Here is a 19507-nt window from a genome sequence, read left to right as displayed (position 1 = left end):
TACACAAAGAAGGTGGTTTTGATTGATTTAAAGTTTTCAGGCATCCTGACATCTAAGGTCATTGACGCCGGTAACATTTAATTTATGTATACAAAAAATAAGAAATAGAATAAAATAAAAAATAAAAGAGAGTTCAATTAAAATCATAAAAGTTGAATGTCATAAAAGTTGAATATTTTTCAGAAGACCTGCTTCTGAAATAAATCTAAAAATGCCACTTGCATGGTAGGACACATCATCTCCCAAGAATCTTGACAAGGATGAACCTGCCACCCTCACCTCGAGCCTCTAACAAATATCTATTCCTTAAGTTGTTATAATTGGGGCATTCAGTCAACAAATGCCTTACTGTTAGAGGTACTAAACAGTCGTCACAATACGGTTGCTGTTGGCCCTTCAGCAGAAACTCGTGTGTCAACCGAGTGTGACCAATACGGAGACGACAAAGAGATGTCTCCCACTTTCGGGGCATCATATTATACCTCCAAGGAGATATGTCATTTGTTACCTCTCGCATTTTATTCCCATCTAGGCTATCCCATTGCTGTTGCCATTTATTGCAAACCAATTTCTTGATGTCAGGTAAGAAATCATAACAGGAAATGGGATACCTTCTGGGCAGCAACTCGGATGCAGCCTTCTTAGCCAGTGAATCTGCCTTCTCATTCCCAGACACACCTACATGTGCTGGAACCCAAAAAATTGAACTGTTATACCTCTCTGTCCAATAATTCTAAAATCTTTAAAACTAGAGGGTTATTAGAATTAAAAACTTCTATAGCTTGAAGGACACTCCTTGCATCACTAAAAATTGTAAAATTACCCTCCTTCTCCAACGCTATTTTCTCAATAGCGGTTAATATGCCATACAGTTCGGCAGTAAATATGGAAGCGGTCAGAGGAAGTGCACCTCTACAATTAAAACCATTACTATGTACTCCAAATCCAACGCCAGCATCAGATTTGGAGCCATCAGTATAGATAAAAGTTGATCCTCTATGTTCTTTAACATGTTCATTAAAAAGAGACCTGGCTTCTAGGTCTGACATATTCTTCTTATCTCCAATAAAATATTTACAAAAAGATATCTCTGGTAACTTCCAAGGAGGCATTGATGATACCTTGAATGGAAGTACCTTATTTCTAATTACAGTATATCCATACTATTTAATAATCGTTTCACCCGAAAGCCATAAGGTTGAGGAGATTTTGGGTGCAACTCAAAGTATGATGCGTGTCTTACAAGGCAGTCTGAAAGGCTAGAGAGTTAGGGAGTCTTTGCAATCTAAACCAATACCGAATAATGGAAGACATTCGGTAAAGGTCTAGAGGTAACTCTCCAGCATCAACAAGGAGACTTGGGATAGGCGAGGTTTTAAAAGCTCCAGTAGACAATCTAATACCTGCATGATGTATCGAGTCTAATATTTTTAACCGGCTTGGGGTGGCTGAAGAATATATTTCACAACCATAACTAATTTCGGAAAAAATCAAGGCCTTGTATAATTTTAAAATAGTATTGCGGTCTGGCCCCCATGATGTATGGGACAATACTTTTAAGATATTCAGAGCTTCAACACATTTAGCTTTTAATGCTTTTAAGTGAGAAACCCATGTAAGCCTACAATCAAATATCAAACCTAAAAATTTAGCTTCTCTTGCACATGGTATCCGTTGACCTTTAATGTTTATATCCAGGTCTGGATGTACTCCCCGGATACGACAAAAATGGACAATGGTAGTTTTACTTGTCGAGAACTTAAATCCATTCATGTCAGCCCACTGGATAATTTTATCAATAGAGTTGGATTTTTCTCTCAACCATTGCCATTCTAGTGCCAGCAAATGATATTGAGAGATCATCCACAAATAATGTTGAGAGAACATCCTGGGGAATGGCTGAGGATATCCCATTAATTGCTAGTGCAAAAAGGGTTACACTCAGCACACTACCCTGAGGAACTCCTTCTTCCTGGCACTTACTCTCTGATAGAGTTTCCCCAACTCTCACTTGAAAAACTCTACGTGAAAGAAATGCCTGAATAAATAGTGGTAGCTCTCCCCTCAATCCTAATACATGAATGGTTTTAAGTATACCATATCTCCATGTGGTATCATATGCCTTTTCAAGGTAAAAAAAATACTGTAACATTTGCTGTTTGGAAGCAAAGGCTTCACAAATAGAAGACTCAAGTCATATCAACACATCAGTCGTTGAGTGCATTTTTCGGAATCCACACTGAATCGATGATAAAATACCTTTCTTTTCAAGGTACCACATCAGCCTTGCATTGACCATCTTCTGCATGATTTTACATAAACAAGATGTCAATACAATAGGACGATAGTTTGCTGCTAAAAACTTGTCTTTACCGGGTTTTAAAAAGGCTAAAATAATGGCTAGTTCCCAAACACTTGGGTAACAATGATCATGCCATATTCTATTAATAATGCTTAAAATAAATAGCTTTGTATTAAAATGTACGTTTAATCATTGCATATGGAATTCCATCGGGTCCAGGGGCTGTATCATTGCAATGAACAAGTGCGGAATCAAATTCTCTTTCAGTGAAAGGAGAATTATACGACTTCCCTTCTTGTTGCAAATTTTAAAATTTTGTTTTCTTCAGTGCTCCTATACTGGTGACCAGGGGCTCCTTCACACTTGCTGGATACATTTGAAAAATGATTAGCCAGGGCATTGCTAACATCATTTGCTTCAGTTACATACTGGCCATTCACCTTCAACACTGGTGGTGGGTTGGGGGTGAATTTGCCAGCTATCTTTTTTACTTTCCTCCACACAGAAGATGGTGGTGTTCTACTGTTAATGGAGGAAACAAAAGACATCTATGACTGGCGCCTTGCTTCTTTCATGGCACGACGGAACTGTGCTCTACATTTCTTGTACATAATCAAATTCTCATCAGTTCTGCGTCTACACAATCGTGTTAAGAGATCTTCTTGTGGCTCTGTGGAGGACAGTTAGTTCTGAAGACCACCACGGGACTGGTCGTCGTTTGAATAACCCTGTTGTTTTGGGAACTGAATTGACTCCTGCTGTATGGAGAGTTCCATTCAGTAAGTCTATGGCATCATCAATATTTTCAACCTGTCCTGCATCCCCCTCAATTTCGCTTAGCTCACGAAATTTATCCCAGTCCGCCTTGTCAAGATTTCATTGTGGCGATCCCTGTAAAGGTGGACCATTGATGGTGTTTATAATGATTGGTGCATGGTCACTAGTACAGTATGCCAATCATCTAATGTTCTCCAATCGAAGTCGAGAAGGCAATTAGAGCTTACGATTGATAGGTCAATACATGACAAGGTACCTGTCTGGACATGAAAGTGTGTGGGATCTCCTGTATTAAGGAGTCCCACATCTTCATTTTCCACAATTGACGATATGATATTTCCCCTCGTGTTTGCTAAAACATCACCCCACAAAGGATGTCTACCATTCAAATCTCCAAGTAAAAGAAAAGGTTGAGGGAGTTGTTGAATCACCTCCACTAAGTTACCATACAAAATGTTATCATTTGGAGGCAAGTACAGAGAAAAAATTATATATTTTCGCCCTATGTCAATCTGTACAACCACTGCCTGCAGAGGTGTACGAATAGACAGAGAAACTTGGGGAACATCTCGACGAACGTATATGAGACTTCCGCCATGGCTCCCCACTTGGTGATCATATGGTGTCCTATAACTAATATATTCGCGAGGACAAGGGGTATTATGATCAAGTTTGCTCTCCTGTAGACAAATAATTACGGGGGAATGCTCATGAATAAGGAGCTTAAGTTCTTCATATTTGGCCCTTAAACCCTGACAATTCTATTGCAAAATGGAGGAAAAAACTATGGTTTATAATTTGGTAGACCCCCACAAAGAAGGTGGGTCGATGTCTACCGACAACATGAAGATAGGGCAAGAACGACCTTTGTAACCAGGGCACATTCGCAAGATCGTTGACCAAGCATAACCACACCTGAAAATGAGAAAGTAAGTGTAAAATGAATGCAAAACAATAATGTTCGTTAATGTCTATGGAATACTTGAGGAGAGAGAGGAGACATCCACAATCTGTAAGTTAAATAGAAAAAGTGACTAGCTCAACACTGTGGGTATATATAGAGATGGGTGGTACCACTAGCCATCCCCTATCCAGGCTCTGGGAAGGGTTGCTACCTCGCACCATAAGTCTATATGGCTATCTTCCAGCTTTGTTGAAAGATATATCCATATATAAATAACGTAAGGTTTGTTAGTTTGCTGAACAAATTAAAATTAAAAGGACCTTGTGCCACCTATAATGACAAATGATCTAGTAAAAGTGGAATCAATATATAACGTAACATCTCAGGCTCAAAGGGCGCTCCTGAAGATGAAAATGAAACGGACCTTGCACCACCTAAAATAACAAGTGATCTAATAAAGGCGAGATTAATATAGGACATAAAATCTAAGGTAAAAAGGACCCAATGAAGATAAAATATAAAGGACCTTGGGCCACCTACAATGACAAATGATCTAGTAAAAGTGAGATCAGTACAGGACATAACATCCGAGGTTAAAAGGGCCTCATGAAGATGAAAATGAAAAGGACCTTCGACTGCCTTAAATAAAAAGTGATCTAATAAAAGTGTGACCAGTGTAGGATATAACATCCAAGGTTAAAAGTGCCCCAAGAAGATAGATAAAAAGTAAAGGGCCTTGGACCACCTAAAACAACATGTGATCTAATAGAAGTGAGATCCCCCCTTCAGTATATAAATGGTCATCTTGTAATTCTACAAGTAGGAGGGATGATATAATTTTAAAAAGACTGTGTATTGGCCATACACATGCAACCCACAATTATTTAATGAAGAGTGGTGATGGAAGCCAGGCTCCTCTTTGTAATACCTGTCATGTGACAATAGATATCAAAAACATTTCAATCGAGCGTTCTTTTTTTAATCTTCAGAGAGATATACTGGGGGAAAATTGTAATATCTTGAACTTAAAAAAAATTCATAGAGTATTGGTTTATATCATGAGGTTTAAATAATTTTATTAATTTATTTTTTTAATCCTTCATTATTTTGCATTTAGATATTGTATGAAAGTTGTGTTTCAAAGTTAAAATAATACCAAATGTGAGAGTACTGGTATGGTTGATTAATTTGCATTATACAGCACTGAATGGCCTTTGATGCCCCAGTGCTTGGCTTAAGGCCTAAATTTTATATTCAATTCAATTCAATCAGTATACAACATAACATCAGAGATTAAAAGTACCGTTATGAAGGTGAAAATAAAAAGGACCTTGGACCAACCAAAATAACAAATGATCTAGTAAAAGTGAGATCAATATAGGACATAACATCTAATGTTAAAAGTGCACTCATGAAGATGAAAATTAAAAGGAAAATAGACCATCTAAAAAGAACAGCATCACAAAAGGCCTCATCAAGATGGAAATGAAAAGAACTTGGAGTATCTAAAATAATAAATGATCTATAAAATGATATTTTTAAACAAGACTTACCCGGTGGTTATATAAATATAGCTGATTGACACCCTTGGTGGAGGGTCAGAGACAGCCAACATTGTTGGAATTTTACTTAAGAGTTAATAAACAAGCTTAAGGGTTCGTACCTGATAAGGAGGCTGACTTCACTGAATACTTTCATTATGTCCGCTTTCCTTATGAGATCCAGCGATCCATCCAGGGGGCTGAAGACCTCTAGGAGTTGTCAAACCAATCTAAATACCTCTATGTTGACAGGACCTCCTCCAATACCCATGTTCTGGGCACTCACAAGAAACAAATTGACCACCTGACTAAAATCAATGATTGTGGAAGACTGTCTCAATCTCCACGAACAACCATAAAAATACAAAAGTTCCAAAAGAAGAAAAGGGTATTAGGATTATGGGAATGTAGTGGTGGAACCTTCCCCCACTACTGCACTCGCTGCTACGAATGGTCCCAGAGTGAAGCAGTCCTCATAAAGAGTCTGGACACATTTCAAAATAATGTGAAACGAACACAGATTTACTCCTCCAAAAGGTTGTGTCCTTAATGCTTTGCAACGATCTACTGTATTCTGCTCTAAGTCCACCAAAGTTGTTACAGCTCTAACTTCATGCGTCTTGGCTTTTTAAAAACTTGAGGTCTGCCTCACTGCAATGCGCATGAGCCTCTCTTATTAAGAGCCTGATGAAGAATGAAAGTGCATTATTCGACATCTGTAACGAGGACTTCTAGACCAAGCACCAAAGAGCTTCCGACTTGCCTCGCAACTCTTTCGTACAGTCCAGATAGAACTTCAGGCCTCTTACTGGGCAGAGGACCCTCTCCAACCACATCCGAAAGGTTCGGAATCTCAACAGCCTTGGGCCAAAGTTGAGAAGGGTGTTCGTTCTTGGTGAGAAAGCCTAACTGCAATGAGCAGATAGCTTTGTTATCTCGAAAAACCAACGTTTTAGCTAAAAGCATGAATCCTACCGACTCTTTGAGCTGTCGCCAGACTGACCAAAAATAGTGTCTTCATCGTGAGGTCCTTAAATGAAGCAGAATGCAAGGGCTCAAACCAGTCACTCATAATGAACTTCAGGACTATATCCAGATTCCAAGTTGGTGAATCCTGGGGCGTTGTTTTGATGTTTCAAACGATTTGAGAACTTCCTGTAGGTCTTTGACATTAGAAAAGTCCAAGTTTCTGTGCCATGAATACGGTTGCTAGTATACTCTTGTATCCTTTGATGGTAGAGGATGAAAAAATTGCATGTCCTTCGAAGATATAACAGGAAATCAGCAATCTGAGTTGTAGAAGTACTGGATGAGGAAACAGTTGACTCTGCACCACTCTCTAAAAAACCTCCTACTTGGATTGATAAACCTTGATGGTAGAAGTCCTCCTTGCTCTTGCAATAGCCCTAGCTGCCTCCTTCGAAAAAAACCTCTAGCTCTTGTGAGTTTTTCGGTAATCTGAAGACAGTTAGATAAAGAGCTTGGAGATTTTGATGGTACCTTTCCAAGTGGGGTTGTTTGAGTAGAATTACTCTTAATGAAAGACTTCTTGGAGTATCTACCATCCATTCCAGTACCTCTGTGAACTACTCTCTGAGAGCCAAAAGTGGGCTACTAGAATCAATCTGGTCACTTCGTGTGACACAAACTTTGCATCACTTTGTAATGAATTTTGAACAATGGAAATGCGTACACGAGCTGTTTTCTCGCTCGACGTCGCGTTCTTCTTGATGCTTGAAGTTATGTGCCGTTAGACGCTCGACGTCACGTTCCGCTGGACGCTCGACGTCACGTTCCGCTGGACGCTCGACGTCACGTTCCGCTGGACGCTCGACGTCACGTTCCGCTGGACGGTCGACGTCACGTTCCGCTGGACGCTCGACGTCATGTTCCGCTGGACGCTCGACGTCATGTCCAGCTCGACGCTCGACGTCACGTTAGCTGGACGCTCGACGTCATGTTAGCTGGACGCTCGACGTCATGTCTGTCTGCTTGACTCCTTGGGTTAAAGTGGCTGAAACACGACATTTAACGGGGGAGTTGAAAAGACGTTCGTCGTCAAGAACATCTTGACTAGAAGCCTTACGACGCTTAGCGTCTAGGTGTGAAGTTTCCCAACGCTCAGGGTCCACGCCTTCTACTCTCTTGTTATTCGCAGGCTGATAAACTCGCATGAGCGAAGAGAGTTTCTGTTGCATATCTTGCAGCATATTAAAATTAGGGTCAACTTCTTGGTACAGAAGACGTAACGTCTACCACAAGCTCGCTTTCTACGCCATTTAAAGAATGCGCAGAGCATCCAGAGGACGATAACCAGTCTGACGGTGGAGGAGGAGCATGAACCGAGGTCATGCCAGGCTCAGACAGCTGTCCTGCAACTGGGTGAGTTGGACATTTCCTGACAGTTGCCGACGTCCTAAAGGACGTTTGGCAGTAGAGCTTTCTTCGGTAGAATGAAAAAACGCTCAGGACTGCTCCAAAGACTACAACCAGAAGCTTGTGGTGTCATGATAGGACGCTGATTGACCGTGTCTACCTTCCTCTTCAGAGGTCTGGAAGCTTGATGCCAGCTACATCTGGGCGCTGAGTCATCCGAAGATGACGAAAACACTTTTACCTCACCTTTCCTATGATGAAGGTGAGTGTCCTGGGAAGCGTCAACAGGAATACTCGAGGGGGCGTCTGCTTGGGAGCTAAAGCCTCTTGTTTCCTTTTGTCGTACGACATTCCTTCTCCCAGGGGTTGGGGAGCTTGGAAGAGGTATATGGTCGACATTCCTTGGAAGAGGTCTATGGTCGACATTCCTTGGAAGAGGTCTATGGTTAGAACGTTCTGCATTCCTTCTCCCAGGCTTTGGGGAGCTTGGAAAAGGTCTATGGTTAGAAGAACTACAGGTCCTAGCAGACGCACCATCTATTTGAGGGGTGGTGTTTAGGCCGAAACAAAAAGCCCAAAACTGGACAACTTCCTCCTAAACACGAACCTTCAGGTATTGCTTGAAGTTCGGATGGATGAGGATGTGGAAGTAAGTATCCTGGAGGTTTAAAGAGACCATCCAGTTGTCCTTTCCTACTGCTGTTAGGACTGATTTCGATGTCTCCATGGAGAACTTTGTCTTCTGAACGAAAGCGTTGAGAGCAGTTACATCCAGGACCGGACAATAGCTTCCCTCTCCAAAAAAAGACACATATTTGAAGCTGCATAGCCTGTCTCTTTGGCTCCTCTCTGTATCTGGTAGAGAGGTCTATCGGAGTAACCAATGAAGGAGGTTTCACTAGGAAAAAGATTTCGCATCCCACCAATAGTAAAAGCACGGACCAAAAGTCTGCTCCTCTCCTCTCCCAGGTTCGCTAGAAGTTGTTTAATCTGGCTCCTACTGTTGTCTGTGCGGTTTAGAGAAAAAGTATGCAGAAACTTTCTTGCTGATTTAAACACCAAAAACTGTGCGACCTTAAGGGCTAAAGCAGAAGAGACCTCTTAGACCAACTCTTGAGGGAGAAGAGAGGAAGGAAAAAGGGTGCATACCTCAATTTTGATTTCTGAATGGGTGTAGCCCCAATGGACAGAAAAGAACCATTTGGGCTCTTTTCTTAAAGACCTCCGCTGAGAAAAGGGCTGCTAACTCATTGGAACAGTCCTTTAAGGCTTTATCCATGCCTGACATAATGAGGCTGAGACTTACAGTGTCCACATCCTTCAAGGTAGAAAACTTTCTTCCCCAAGGATCCCACAGTCCAGTCAAGGAAATGAATACTTCGAAAGCTCTGAAGACGCCTTCGAGAGGATGATCAAGCTCTGACGTTAACCAGTATTGGTCCATCTCAAAGCCATCCGACGCAGGCGTCAACTAGACTCAAAAAGTTTCCTTGGGTATAGGTTAGGAACTCCCAAGTTGAGAACTTCTCCCATCTAGTACCAAACACTAGATCTGGAGGCCAATCAAGCCGAGGGAAAAAAGGGAAAACAGTATTACCCTGGTATAATTGGATTGCATCCAGTCTCCCATCATCCTTAAAGCTCTTTTAGATGATCGAGACAGCACCAGCTTAGTAAACAGAGACTCCTTCGACGCCTTCCCTAGCGTAAACTCTGAAGGCGGGACAAGGAGCAGCAGGCACAAAATAAATCGGAAACTCTTCAGAAAAAACTCTCATGAGATTCTTTAAGCTAACCGAAGGAAGAAGGATCTTAGGATCTTCTCCTAAGAGAATTCCTCTAAAAGATAATTAGGGGAAGAGATCATCGATCACTTTCTCCTACAAGTCTCTAGCCGAGGTAGAGACGTCTTGTTTCCTAGGAGTCAACTCCTTAAGGTCCTGAATACTGGCCTCAATGGGTTCAAGATCATTACCTACTTTGAGGGGTTTAATTCTCGCCCACCATCAGACACTAAGAGTTTGTTCAAGCGGGCCTTGGTCTGAGAAAATAATTTCTTAACAGTTAATATTTATTTCTGTATCTTTTTATATAGCCCCTGGCGTAACGATGTTCCAATGCTGGACACTCGCGGTCAATACGATCGGAACCAAGACGTTCGCGATCTCGACGTTTGGCCCAACTGGTGTAACCACGACGTCCGAGTCTTGATGCTCGACGTCACCTCTAACTGGTTGACGCTCAGCGTCACGTCTAACTGCTTGATGCTCGGCGTTATGCTTGACACTCGACGTCAAGTCCAACTGCTGGACGCTTGACGCCATGCAACTGCTTGACGCTTGGCGTCACGTGACTCTCGGAACAATGTTGTTTGCGATTTAGACTTCCGAGAGTCACGTGGCGCCGAGCGTCAAGCAGTTGCATGATGTCAAGAGTCCAGCAGTTGGACTTGACGTCGAGTGTCAAGCAGTTAGACATGACGCCGAGCGTCAAGCAGTTGGACGTGACGCCGCGTGTCAAGCATAGCTCCGAGCGTCTAGATCGCGAGCTAGACTCGCGATCTAGACGCTCGGAGCTATGCTTGACACGCGGCGTCACGTCCAACTGCTTGACGCTCGGCGTCATGTCTAACTGCTTGACACTCGACGCCAAGTCCAACTGCTGGACTCTTGACGTCATGCAACTGCTTGACGCTCGGCGCCGCGTGACTCTCGAAACAATGACACTTGCGATTAAAAAACGCTCGCGATTCAGACGCTCGGAACAATGACGCTCGTGTCTAGTACGTTCGCTCATCCAACAAGAGAGACAAAGAAGTTGCACTCAGTTTCAAACATCGTGTCAAACTCTTACAGCCGCGTTAGTAGTTTGCCGTCCAAAGCTCTGACGCTCGGAGTTACGTGTCATGACTTCCAACTACTCGATGCTTCTGTGAGCTGAGTCAACCGACGGCGAAGATAACACTTTTACCTCACCTTACCCATGGCGAGGGCAAGCGTTCTGGGAAACGTCAACAGGAACGCTCGAGGGGACGTCTGCTCGGGCGCTAACGCCTCTCGTTTCCTTTCGCTGATCGACATTCCTTCTCCCAGGGGTTGGGGAGCTTGGAAGAGGTCTAAGGCTAGGATAACGACAGGTCCGAGCAGACGCACCCTCCACTGTACTGAATAAATTCACTGCACTAATTCATCACTGAAAACTTGCACTTTTAAAAATCTTTCACATAAGTAGACCTGCCCGTTGTGAGAGATCTTACTCATCTGCCAAGGGCTTGAATAAGAATGCAATAGCTTTTCTCTGTATCCTATATAAATTGTAACAAAATATTTTATATAAAATATTAACCCTTTTACCCCCAAAGGATGTACTGGTACGTTTCACAAAAGCCATCCCTTTACCCCCATGGACGTACCGGTACGTCCTTGCAAAAAAATGCTATAAATTTTTTTTTTTTTTTTTTTTTTTTATAATTTTGAGAATATTCAGGCATTTTCCAAGAGAATGAGACCAACCTGACTTCTCTATGACAAAAATTAAGGCTGTTAGAGCAATTTAAAAAAATATACTGCAAAATGTGCTGGGAAAAAAATAACCCCCTGGGGGTTAAGGGTTGGAAATTTCCAAATAGCCTGGGGGTAAAAGGGTTAAATGAACAGATATAGGAATAATGTGTATATATATATATATATATATATATGTGAACAACCCTTATTACTTAACCCTGTTTTACTTTGCTGGGGTGTTTTGGCACCCCAATTTTGCTTAAGTGCTCATAATTCCTAGTTGGTAACTTTTTTTCTCTCCTTCCCAGTACTCTCCTGACTTATTTAGGTGGTGTCACATGTAGTGTTGCTCAGTTGTCGGTCAGTTGTCTTGGGAGGTAGGCGTCGCTTTGGCCTTCTGGGAGTTCAATCACCCCACCAGAGTAACGTAGGTATGTATTTATGATTTATATACTCTCTTTTTTTTCCAATGGGAAATGAAAATGTGTCAATGTAATTGCATATTATGTATCGGTAGCCTACTCAGTAATATAGATATGGAATAAAATGCGTCGCTTATTGTTTTTAGTTTTTATCATTATATGTGGATTTATTATTTTATTTACAATTTATTGCTCTTTCATTCTTGTAACTATTACCTTAGCTAATGTAACATATTTCCATTTTTTTTAGGCAAAAGATGGATTACGATGCAGAGATGAGGAGGATTCAGAAGATGTTGGATGAAATAGAAGTGAGTAGCTCAGAAGACGAAGAAAGCGTTGGAGGAGATGTTCCTGCCTCCGACTGTGAAGGTGAAGAAGATTACCAGGAAAAGGATGTGCATGTTCCTGATTCTGACTGTTATGAATCAGACCCAGATGATATACCAGACCAGCCCCAAAAGAAAAAGCCAAAAATTGATGGATGGAAGGGAAAAGATAAAACAACACGGTGGAAGAAGAATGTTCCGAAATTGCAAGGTCGTACCCGTTCTAGCAATGTTATCAAATTTACACCAGGACTAAAAGGACCAGCTCTAAATGCCAATTCTCCTGCAGACTTTTGGGGAGACTTCATCACGCTAGAAATAATTGGTTTATTAGTAAAGCATACTAACTCGATGATCGCTATGCAGAAAGGGAAGTATGCTCAGCCCTACAGAACAAAAGACACTGATGTCATCGAAATGAAGGCACTGATTGGCCTGCTTATGTTAGGTGGTACATATCATGCTAGCAGGCTCCACCTTGCTGATATTTGGAAAGCAGATGGTACTGGTATCGAGGTGTTCAGGCTGACTATGTCACTGGATCGCTTTTGTTTTCTGTTATGTTGTCTACGATTTGACGACAAAGCAACACGCGAGGAAAGAAAGAGGGTGGATAAGCTTGCCCCAGTTAGGCAAATATTTGAGATGTTTGTAGAAAATTGCAAAAAGAACTACACCTCATCAGAATTTGTGACTATAGACGAAATGCTCTTAGCCTTTAGGGGTCATTGTCCCTTTAGGCAATATATCCCCAGGAAACCAGCCAAATATGGCATCAAAATACATGCACTGTGTGATGCAAAAACATTCTATGTATGTAACATGGAGATACAGTATATACCAGAACACAGCCAGATGGGCCATTCAAGGCTGACAAGCAGTACAATTCATCACAGGCTGTGGTCACAAGACTTATTTCTGACATCTCTGGGTCTGCTAGAAATGCAACATTTGATAATTGGTATACTAGCTATCCACTAGTTGTATCACTACTTCGTGACCATAAGTTGACTGCTGTGGGGACCCTCAGAAAGAACAAGAGGGAGATTCCTCCAGAATTCTTGGTGACAAAGAATAGACCTCCTGTGGAAAGCATGTTTGGATTTGGAGACAACCTTACATTAGTCTCATACTTACCAAAGAGTAAGAGCAAGAAGAAAAATGTGGTGCTCGTTAGTAGCATGCACCATGATGACAAGATATACGAAGCTACAGGTCATCACAAGAAACCTGAAATCATCACATTCTATAATTCAACCAAAGGAGGAGTAGATGTGGTTGACATGATGGTAGGTAAGTATAGCGCTTCCAGAAACAGCCGTTGGCCTCTAACTGTGTTCTTTGCTCTCCTGAACATCGTTTGTGTAAATTCTTATGTCCTGTATGCTCACAACCCACAGAATAAACTCAAGCGCCACAAATTCATCAAGAAAGTATGCATGATGCTATTAGAGGACACTCTAAAGAGGAGACTCCAGATCATCCGCCTGCCAAGAAGTCTCAGAACAGAGATTGCAAGACTGTTCCCCGAAGCTCAGATGCAACAACGTCAATAAGCTCACAGACATTAAAATGCCAAGCAGAGATGTGTATTTTGTGCCAGGTCAAGGATCGAAAGGTGAATACAGTATGTAGCACTTGCGGGAAACATGTTTGCAAGGATCACAGTAAGATGACTGTGAGTTGCATAGATTACGAGAATACAGCAGTAAGTGGTGAATCAGAGTGAATATAATGCCATGTAACATGCTGACATTGATTTTTTTTTTTCAATTTCAATTCATGGAATTTTTTTTCTTTACTTGTGATAAAGAAACCATGTTTATGTTTACCTAGCAAATTTAATGCTATGTAATTAGCTAACATTTTTTTGTTTTTGTCATTTCAACTCATGGAAACATTTTGTGTTTACTTATGATAAAGAAACCATGTTTATGTTTATGTAACAAATTTATAACAAGTTTAAATTCAACGAATAATTATATCTTTAGTTCATTTTATGTAGTTTATAAGAGAGATTTGCCAATTTTGAATTTTTTTTTCAATGATGATATTCATCATAAATATTAAAAAGTCACATAAAATGGTGTATCCTGTACGTATTTTCAAAATAAATGTGCTCTGAATCTAAGTATTGGTAATTTTTCCTTAGTTTTATAACTTATTTTATTGTATTATTTTAAATTAATGTCAACCAGCTACAAGCGATTCAAACTGTTCAACTGGAATTGTAGATATATCCTGAACCAGCAGTATGACTATACTTTACATAATAGTAACACTATAAATATTTTTATATTGGGGTGAGTAAATACCCCAGGGGAGTACTCATGTTTGGAAACCCCAGCAAAGTAAAGCAGGGTTAAGGGTTTCCAATAAAAGTTGATTTGTCACACTTTACAATTGGAACATCTATATGTATTATACAATTAATATTAGTATTCCCAATATCGAAGAAAAAGTAACCAGCGATACAAAGAATTGTGAGACTATATCGATTGTCATGAGTACTACGTAGCGTAAATCTAACTGTACGCTAGTTTATTTAATCTCTGAAAATAGATCGAAGATTATCTAAAGAAAGTATACTAAAGGGACAAACATTTTCTTGAAATAACATATTCCTTTTATCTTATAAAAACTTAAATACTATAGGTTTGTAAGTTAGTATTCACTTATCATTCTTTGCATAGAAAAAAAGAAAGAAATTGCAAGTCATACTACGTAGTCTATGTAGTTTACGTCATATGATTGTGACGTCATAGTGTTGGCGGAGTGTTTTCTTCCCGCCATCATGTTTTCAAGAACAGGTTCGTTAATTTTACAGGTGGAAAAAAATAAACTCCTAATCCTACCTTATAAGCTAGGAACATAGCGATCAAATACCAAAGAAAATCAATTTACGTCATATGATTGTGACGTCATAGTGTTGGCGGAGTGTTATCCTACCGCCATCATGTTTTCAAGAATAGGTTCGTTAGTTTTACAGTAGCTGGAAAAAATTCCTAATCCTACCTTTTAAGCTACGAACATAGCGATCAAATACCAAAGAAAATCAAAACAAGCAAATGCCAATAACCAATTTAGTAGTACATCAGCAAGATAACTGCCAAAATTCAGGTTAATAACGAGTGAATATCCAACAATGTTGCCGGCAAGAGCGGCAGGGAAGATCTAAGGTATCATGGAATGGTTCTAGGTACCTCGCGAGAGAGGGCGCTGGTGGTACACCTGGCTACTCAATCTGCGATTGCTGCAAGTTTTGAATTTCTGCCGGACGTCAGGGACTAAAGCTATATTTATATAACCACCGGGTAAGTCTTGTGTTTAAAATTTGAGACCAATATAGAACATAACATCTCAGGTGAAAAAGGCCCTCATTATGAAAATCAAAAGGACCTTGGGCCATTAGAATAACAAATGATTAATTAAAGTGAGACCAATATAGTGCATAACATCTCAGGTTAAAAAGGCCCTTGTGATGAAAATTAAAAGGACCTTGGGACTAGTGTTCTAGCAAAAGTTAGATCAATATAGGACATAACATCGAAGGTTAAAAAGAGTCCTCATCATCAAAATTGAAAAGCCCTGGGACCACTTACCCCCAAAAAAAAATGGTCTAACAGAAGTGATATCAATATAGGACATGACATCTAAGGTTAAAAGGACTTCATGAAGTCCAAGAGTTAGTGACAGAATCTGAGACTTTTGCTGGAAATTATTAAAAAATGTAAAAGTGGAAAGATCTGAAAATCAATGTAAATAAAACAAAGCTAATGGTGAATGGAAATAAAGTAAAAAAAAAAATTACTATCAGGATATTGGATCAGTTATTGTTGTAAAGCAAAATAGCAGTGGTCAACTTTGTACTCAATGTACAACGAAAATGTGTACAATCAATCAATTCTTGATAAAGTAATATTATAAAAAGGGAGTTCAGCGAATAGGACTTCGTAGTATACATCAACATCAAAATTTCTTGTGGTCATGTCGATGTAGGTAATGTTTGATAGAAGCCAATGGATTAGTGTCCCTGTAAGAAAGAGAAAAATCAAATTTGTAACAATAAATCCTTACATACAATACACACAAATACAAATCACTGCCTTCTACATATTCAGACTACAGAAACCTTAAAATCTTTATATCCAGACCTTCAATATAGTGTATTTCGAGCACTACTCCATTCAATATGAAATTCCTTTCTAAAATTGATAAGTGTAATTTATTCCTAATTGGAAGGGCCAATTAGGCTCTTGAAGAAAAACTATGCTTTGCATTTTTATACCCTGAAAACTGATGAGTGACAATTTTATAATAAAGTATCTACAGAGGTATTGAGTAAAACGTCATATATTCATAAAATCTTTTCAAGCCATCTAACTGAGTACCCACACAGAGGATGCACAACTATCACAAAAAATGAAGAGGGAAGAGTGATGACCATGCCAAAATAATTCTATATAACTGAAGATGTCCATCAAAGATCAAAGCCCTTCAACACTCATCAGGATAATGGATGAAGCTACATAAGAGTGGAGAAGGGTGGTTTCTTTTTGCAGGTGATAAAGTTTAACAGCAACATAGAAGAAGGTGTTTTCCACCCATGATTTAGTTATAAAGCTCAGTAATGGTGGTACAATATCATTAATTTTAAAAGTACAGTAATTTGTATTTTTCTTCTCTAAACAAACCTGAGTCTTGTAATAGGAGTATGATTTCAACGAAGTTGGAACTTGGCTTCTAAATTTTTAATGAGGTGTCACTAGCTATTGGCAGGTGGTGGAGAAGGCCCGCCACCTGCCAGCACAGAGTAGCCACCTTGACCTTCCCCTAGGAACTGTGGTGTGAATGAGCCAGAAAGTGTAACATGACAAATTCGGAGATAATTTGTATTTTTCCTAACCATAGAAACCTTAGCTATTTACATTGGGTTTACCTTTTAGCGTAGCTGAAATGGCGAGCCATTAGAATTTAACGAGGGTGTATTACCCCCGCGCTAGTTAGCAGGGGGTAGGGGAGTGGTAGCTAGCTACCCCTCCCCCCCCCTCACACCAGTGAACTGCTTCACTTCACTTAGAGGTAGGACTTGTCTTGGGGGACAGGGCTGGCGGGCAAATATGTGTAAATAGCTAAGGTTTGTATGGTTAAGAAAAATACAAATTATCTCCGAATCTGTCATTTGTTCCGTAACCGAAATACAAACCACGCTATTTACATTGGGTGACTTACCCCTTAGGAAGGTTGGAAAGTCCCCAGCCATACTGGCTTTGTCTTTACCCGGGGACTCAGAATCCGAGTGAGTCGCACTCGAGAAAAGGAGTCCCTGCACCTCACAAGTTCCTTGCTCCGCAAGGAAACGTGTGGCCTACATAAGCTTGTGTGTGAAGGAAGAAGTGTGACCCGTCCTAGGCAGTTGACCTGGAGTTCCAGAAGGAACTCTGGGTTAGGACGTTCCCAATACCACCTCGTCAGGGTATGGGGGACGCGACAGTATTGACTCAATACTCGGAACACAAGGAAGCATGGTTTACCTGCAGAGGTTTGAGGTCAGCTATGCAGAGACCAGGATGCTGCTTCCCAGTAGAGGGGACGATGAAGAAAGAAGTAAGGGCCAGACATACTTCTTTCGTTCATGCAGACTAAACCCTGATAACAATGCCCTCAACCTTCTGCTACCTGTCCAAATAGGAGCCTGAGGTTAGACCAGCTGTTGTGTAGCAACCACAGAGCGATAGGAACGTATCGATACTCCTGTGGGTCACGTCCTGCAGGAAGCGGGCTGCGAAGGTCATTAGACGCTTCCAGACTCCAGCTTGTAGCACCTGCGTCACAGAGTAGTACTACTCAAAGGCGAGGGACGTTGCGATGTATCCGACATCGTGCTGTAGGGCGACGTGACGGGGGAGGGTCTGGATTCAGGTCGAGATGAATGGCCTTGAGTCCGAGCTGAAGAGGTATACTGGTGACTCTCCCCTGTGTCCTTCTTGTGCTCCCAACCCGGCTGCACGTGAGGACAAACTGCAGCTGTTCCCAAAGATAACCCCTCGATTCCTTTACTGGCAAGAAGGAGAAGGTTTGGGTCATCTGAACAGAATAGCGACTCGAAATCTTGAAGGAGTTGGACCGAAGGGCCGGTACCCCAAGATTCTGAGTCTAGCAAACAACTCAGGAACGAACCTGAATGTTGCCTTCCCCTATTCCTTAGAAAGGGCGGAGGCGTACGAGACCAAGAAGATTGCTTACACACTGGCCGAGGCCAGAGTGAGCAGGAGCACCGTCCCCCCAAGACGGAATACGATCAGAGGCCTGACGTAATGGTTCTTGAGAAGATCTCTTAAGGGACTAAAAAGTCCGAACCATGCTCCATGGAGGAGGTCTCACTCCGACTGGGGGCAGGGACGTTCGCAGCTTCGCATGAGCGAGGAAAGGTCCAGCGGGAAGGAAAAAGTCTATTCCTTTCAGCCTGAAGGCCAGGGAAAGGCTGAACGACAGGCTTCACTGCCAAGAGCGGAAAGGAGTTTCCTCCCGCCGAAAAGCAATAAGTTCGTTATTGCTGGAGAAGAGGCCTCAAGGGAAGAGGTATCTCTCCCACGACACCAACCACAGAAGACTCTCCACTTCGCCTGGTAGACCCCTGCGGATGACTATCGCAGGTGACGCGACCTCCGCCCCGCGACTGTAGCGGGTTGTCTCTTCTTGAGGAGGAGGCGTAGTGTCTCCAGGCGTGAAGCCGAAGCGATGCCCCGGCTCGTGAAAGATGTTGTAGTGTGGTTGTTTGAGTAGCCTGTGCCGTGGGAGAAGCTCTCCCGGGAGTTCCGTCAGGGGAAGCAGAGGGTCCGGAAACCGTTCCGTGTATAGTCACAGTGGAGCTCTCAGGGCCATTGAAAGGTTGACAGACAACCCATTCTCAACAGACAACAATGGTGGGAAGACGTAGGCATCGATGTTGTCCCACCATCACCGGAATGCATCTTGCCAAAGAGTCTTGGGGTCTGAGACTGGGGGGAAGAACAGCGGAAGCTTGAAGTTCCAAGCTGTCGCGATCAGGTCCCCCAGGCCAGGACTTGCTGGTTACTAAAGGCCAAAGACCCCCAGGTACCCTCTATCTGCGAGGCTCTGCTCAGATAGTCGGAGAGAACATTCCTCTGCCCGGAACGAGCGAGCCGATAGTGGTATTGAGAGGATCTCGGATCATCTCAGTATCTCTACTGCAAGAAGCGAAGGTATGAAAATGCGTCCCTTGCTGGTTGGAATACGCCAGTACCAAGAAGTCGTCGCGCACGGAGCGACTCGGCAGGAGCTGTAGGATCTGTAGAGGGGCCAGACTACGGCCCCTAAGCCTACCTGAAT

At 41.8% G+C, this 19507-nt stretch overlaps 2 protein-coding genes across 2 annotated transcripts; both read left to right on the top strand.

The window, feature by feature from the left end:
* Positions 1-12082: 12082 nt before the first annotated feature.
* On the top strand, positions 12083-13135 carry LOC137616564 (piggyBac transposable element-derived protein 4-like). The gene has a single exon (XM_068346441.1). The coding sequence runs from the start codon at positions 12083-12085 to the stop codon at positions 13133-13135; it is 1053 nt and encodes a 350-aa protein (XP_068202542.1).
* A 113-nt stretch (positions 13136-13248) lies between these two features.
* LOC137616560 (piggyBac transposable element-derived protein 4-like) lies at positions 13249-13710 on the top strand. Its single transcript, XM_068346428.1, has one exon. The coding sequence runs from the start codon at positions 13249-13251 to the stop codon at positions 13708-13710; it is 462 nt and encodes a 153-aa protein (XP_068202529.1).
* Positions 13711-19507: the final 5797 nt, after the last annotated feature.

This window comes from Palaemon carinicauda, chromosome 2, assembly GCF_036898095.1.
Source record: "Palaemon carinicauda isolate YSFRI2023 chromosome 2, ASM3689809v2, whole genome shotgun sequence".
Taxonomy (NCBI): Eukaryota; Metazoa; Arthropoda; class Malacostraca; order Decapoda; family Palaemonidae; genus Palaemon; species Palaemon carinicauda.
The sequence above is the reverse complement of the archived record's forward strand: the minus strand, read 5'-3'. Positions and strand labels throughout refer to the sequence as shown.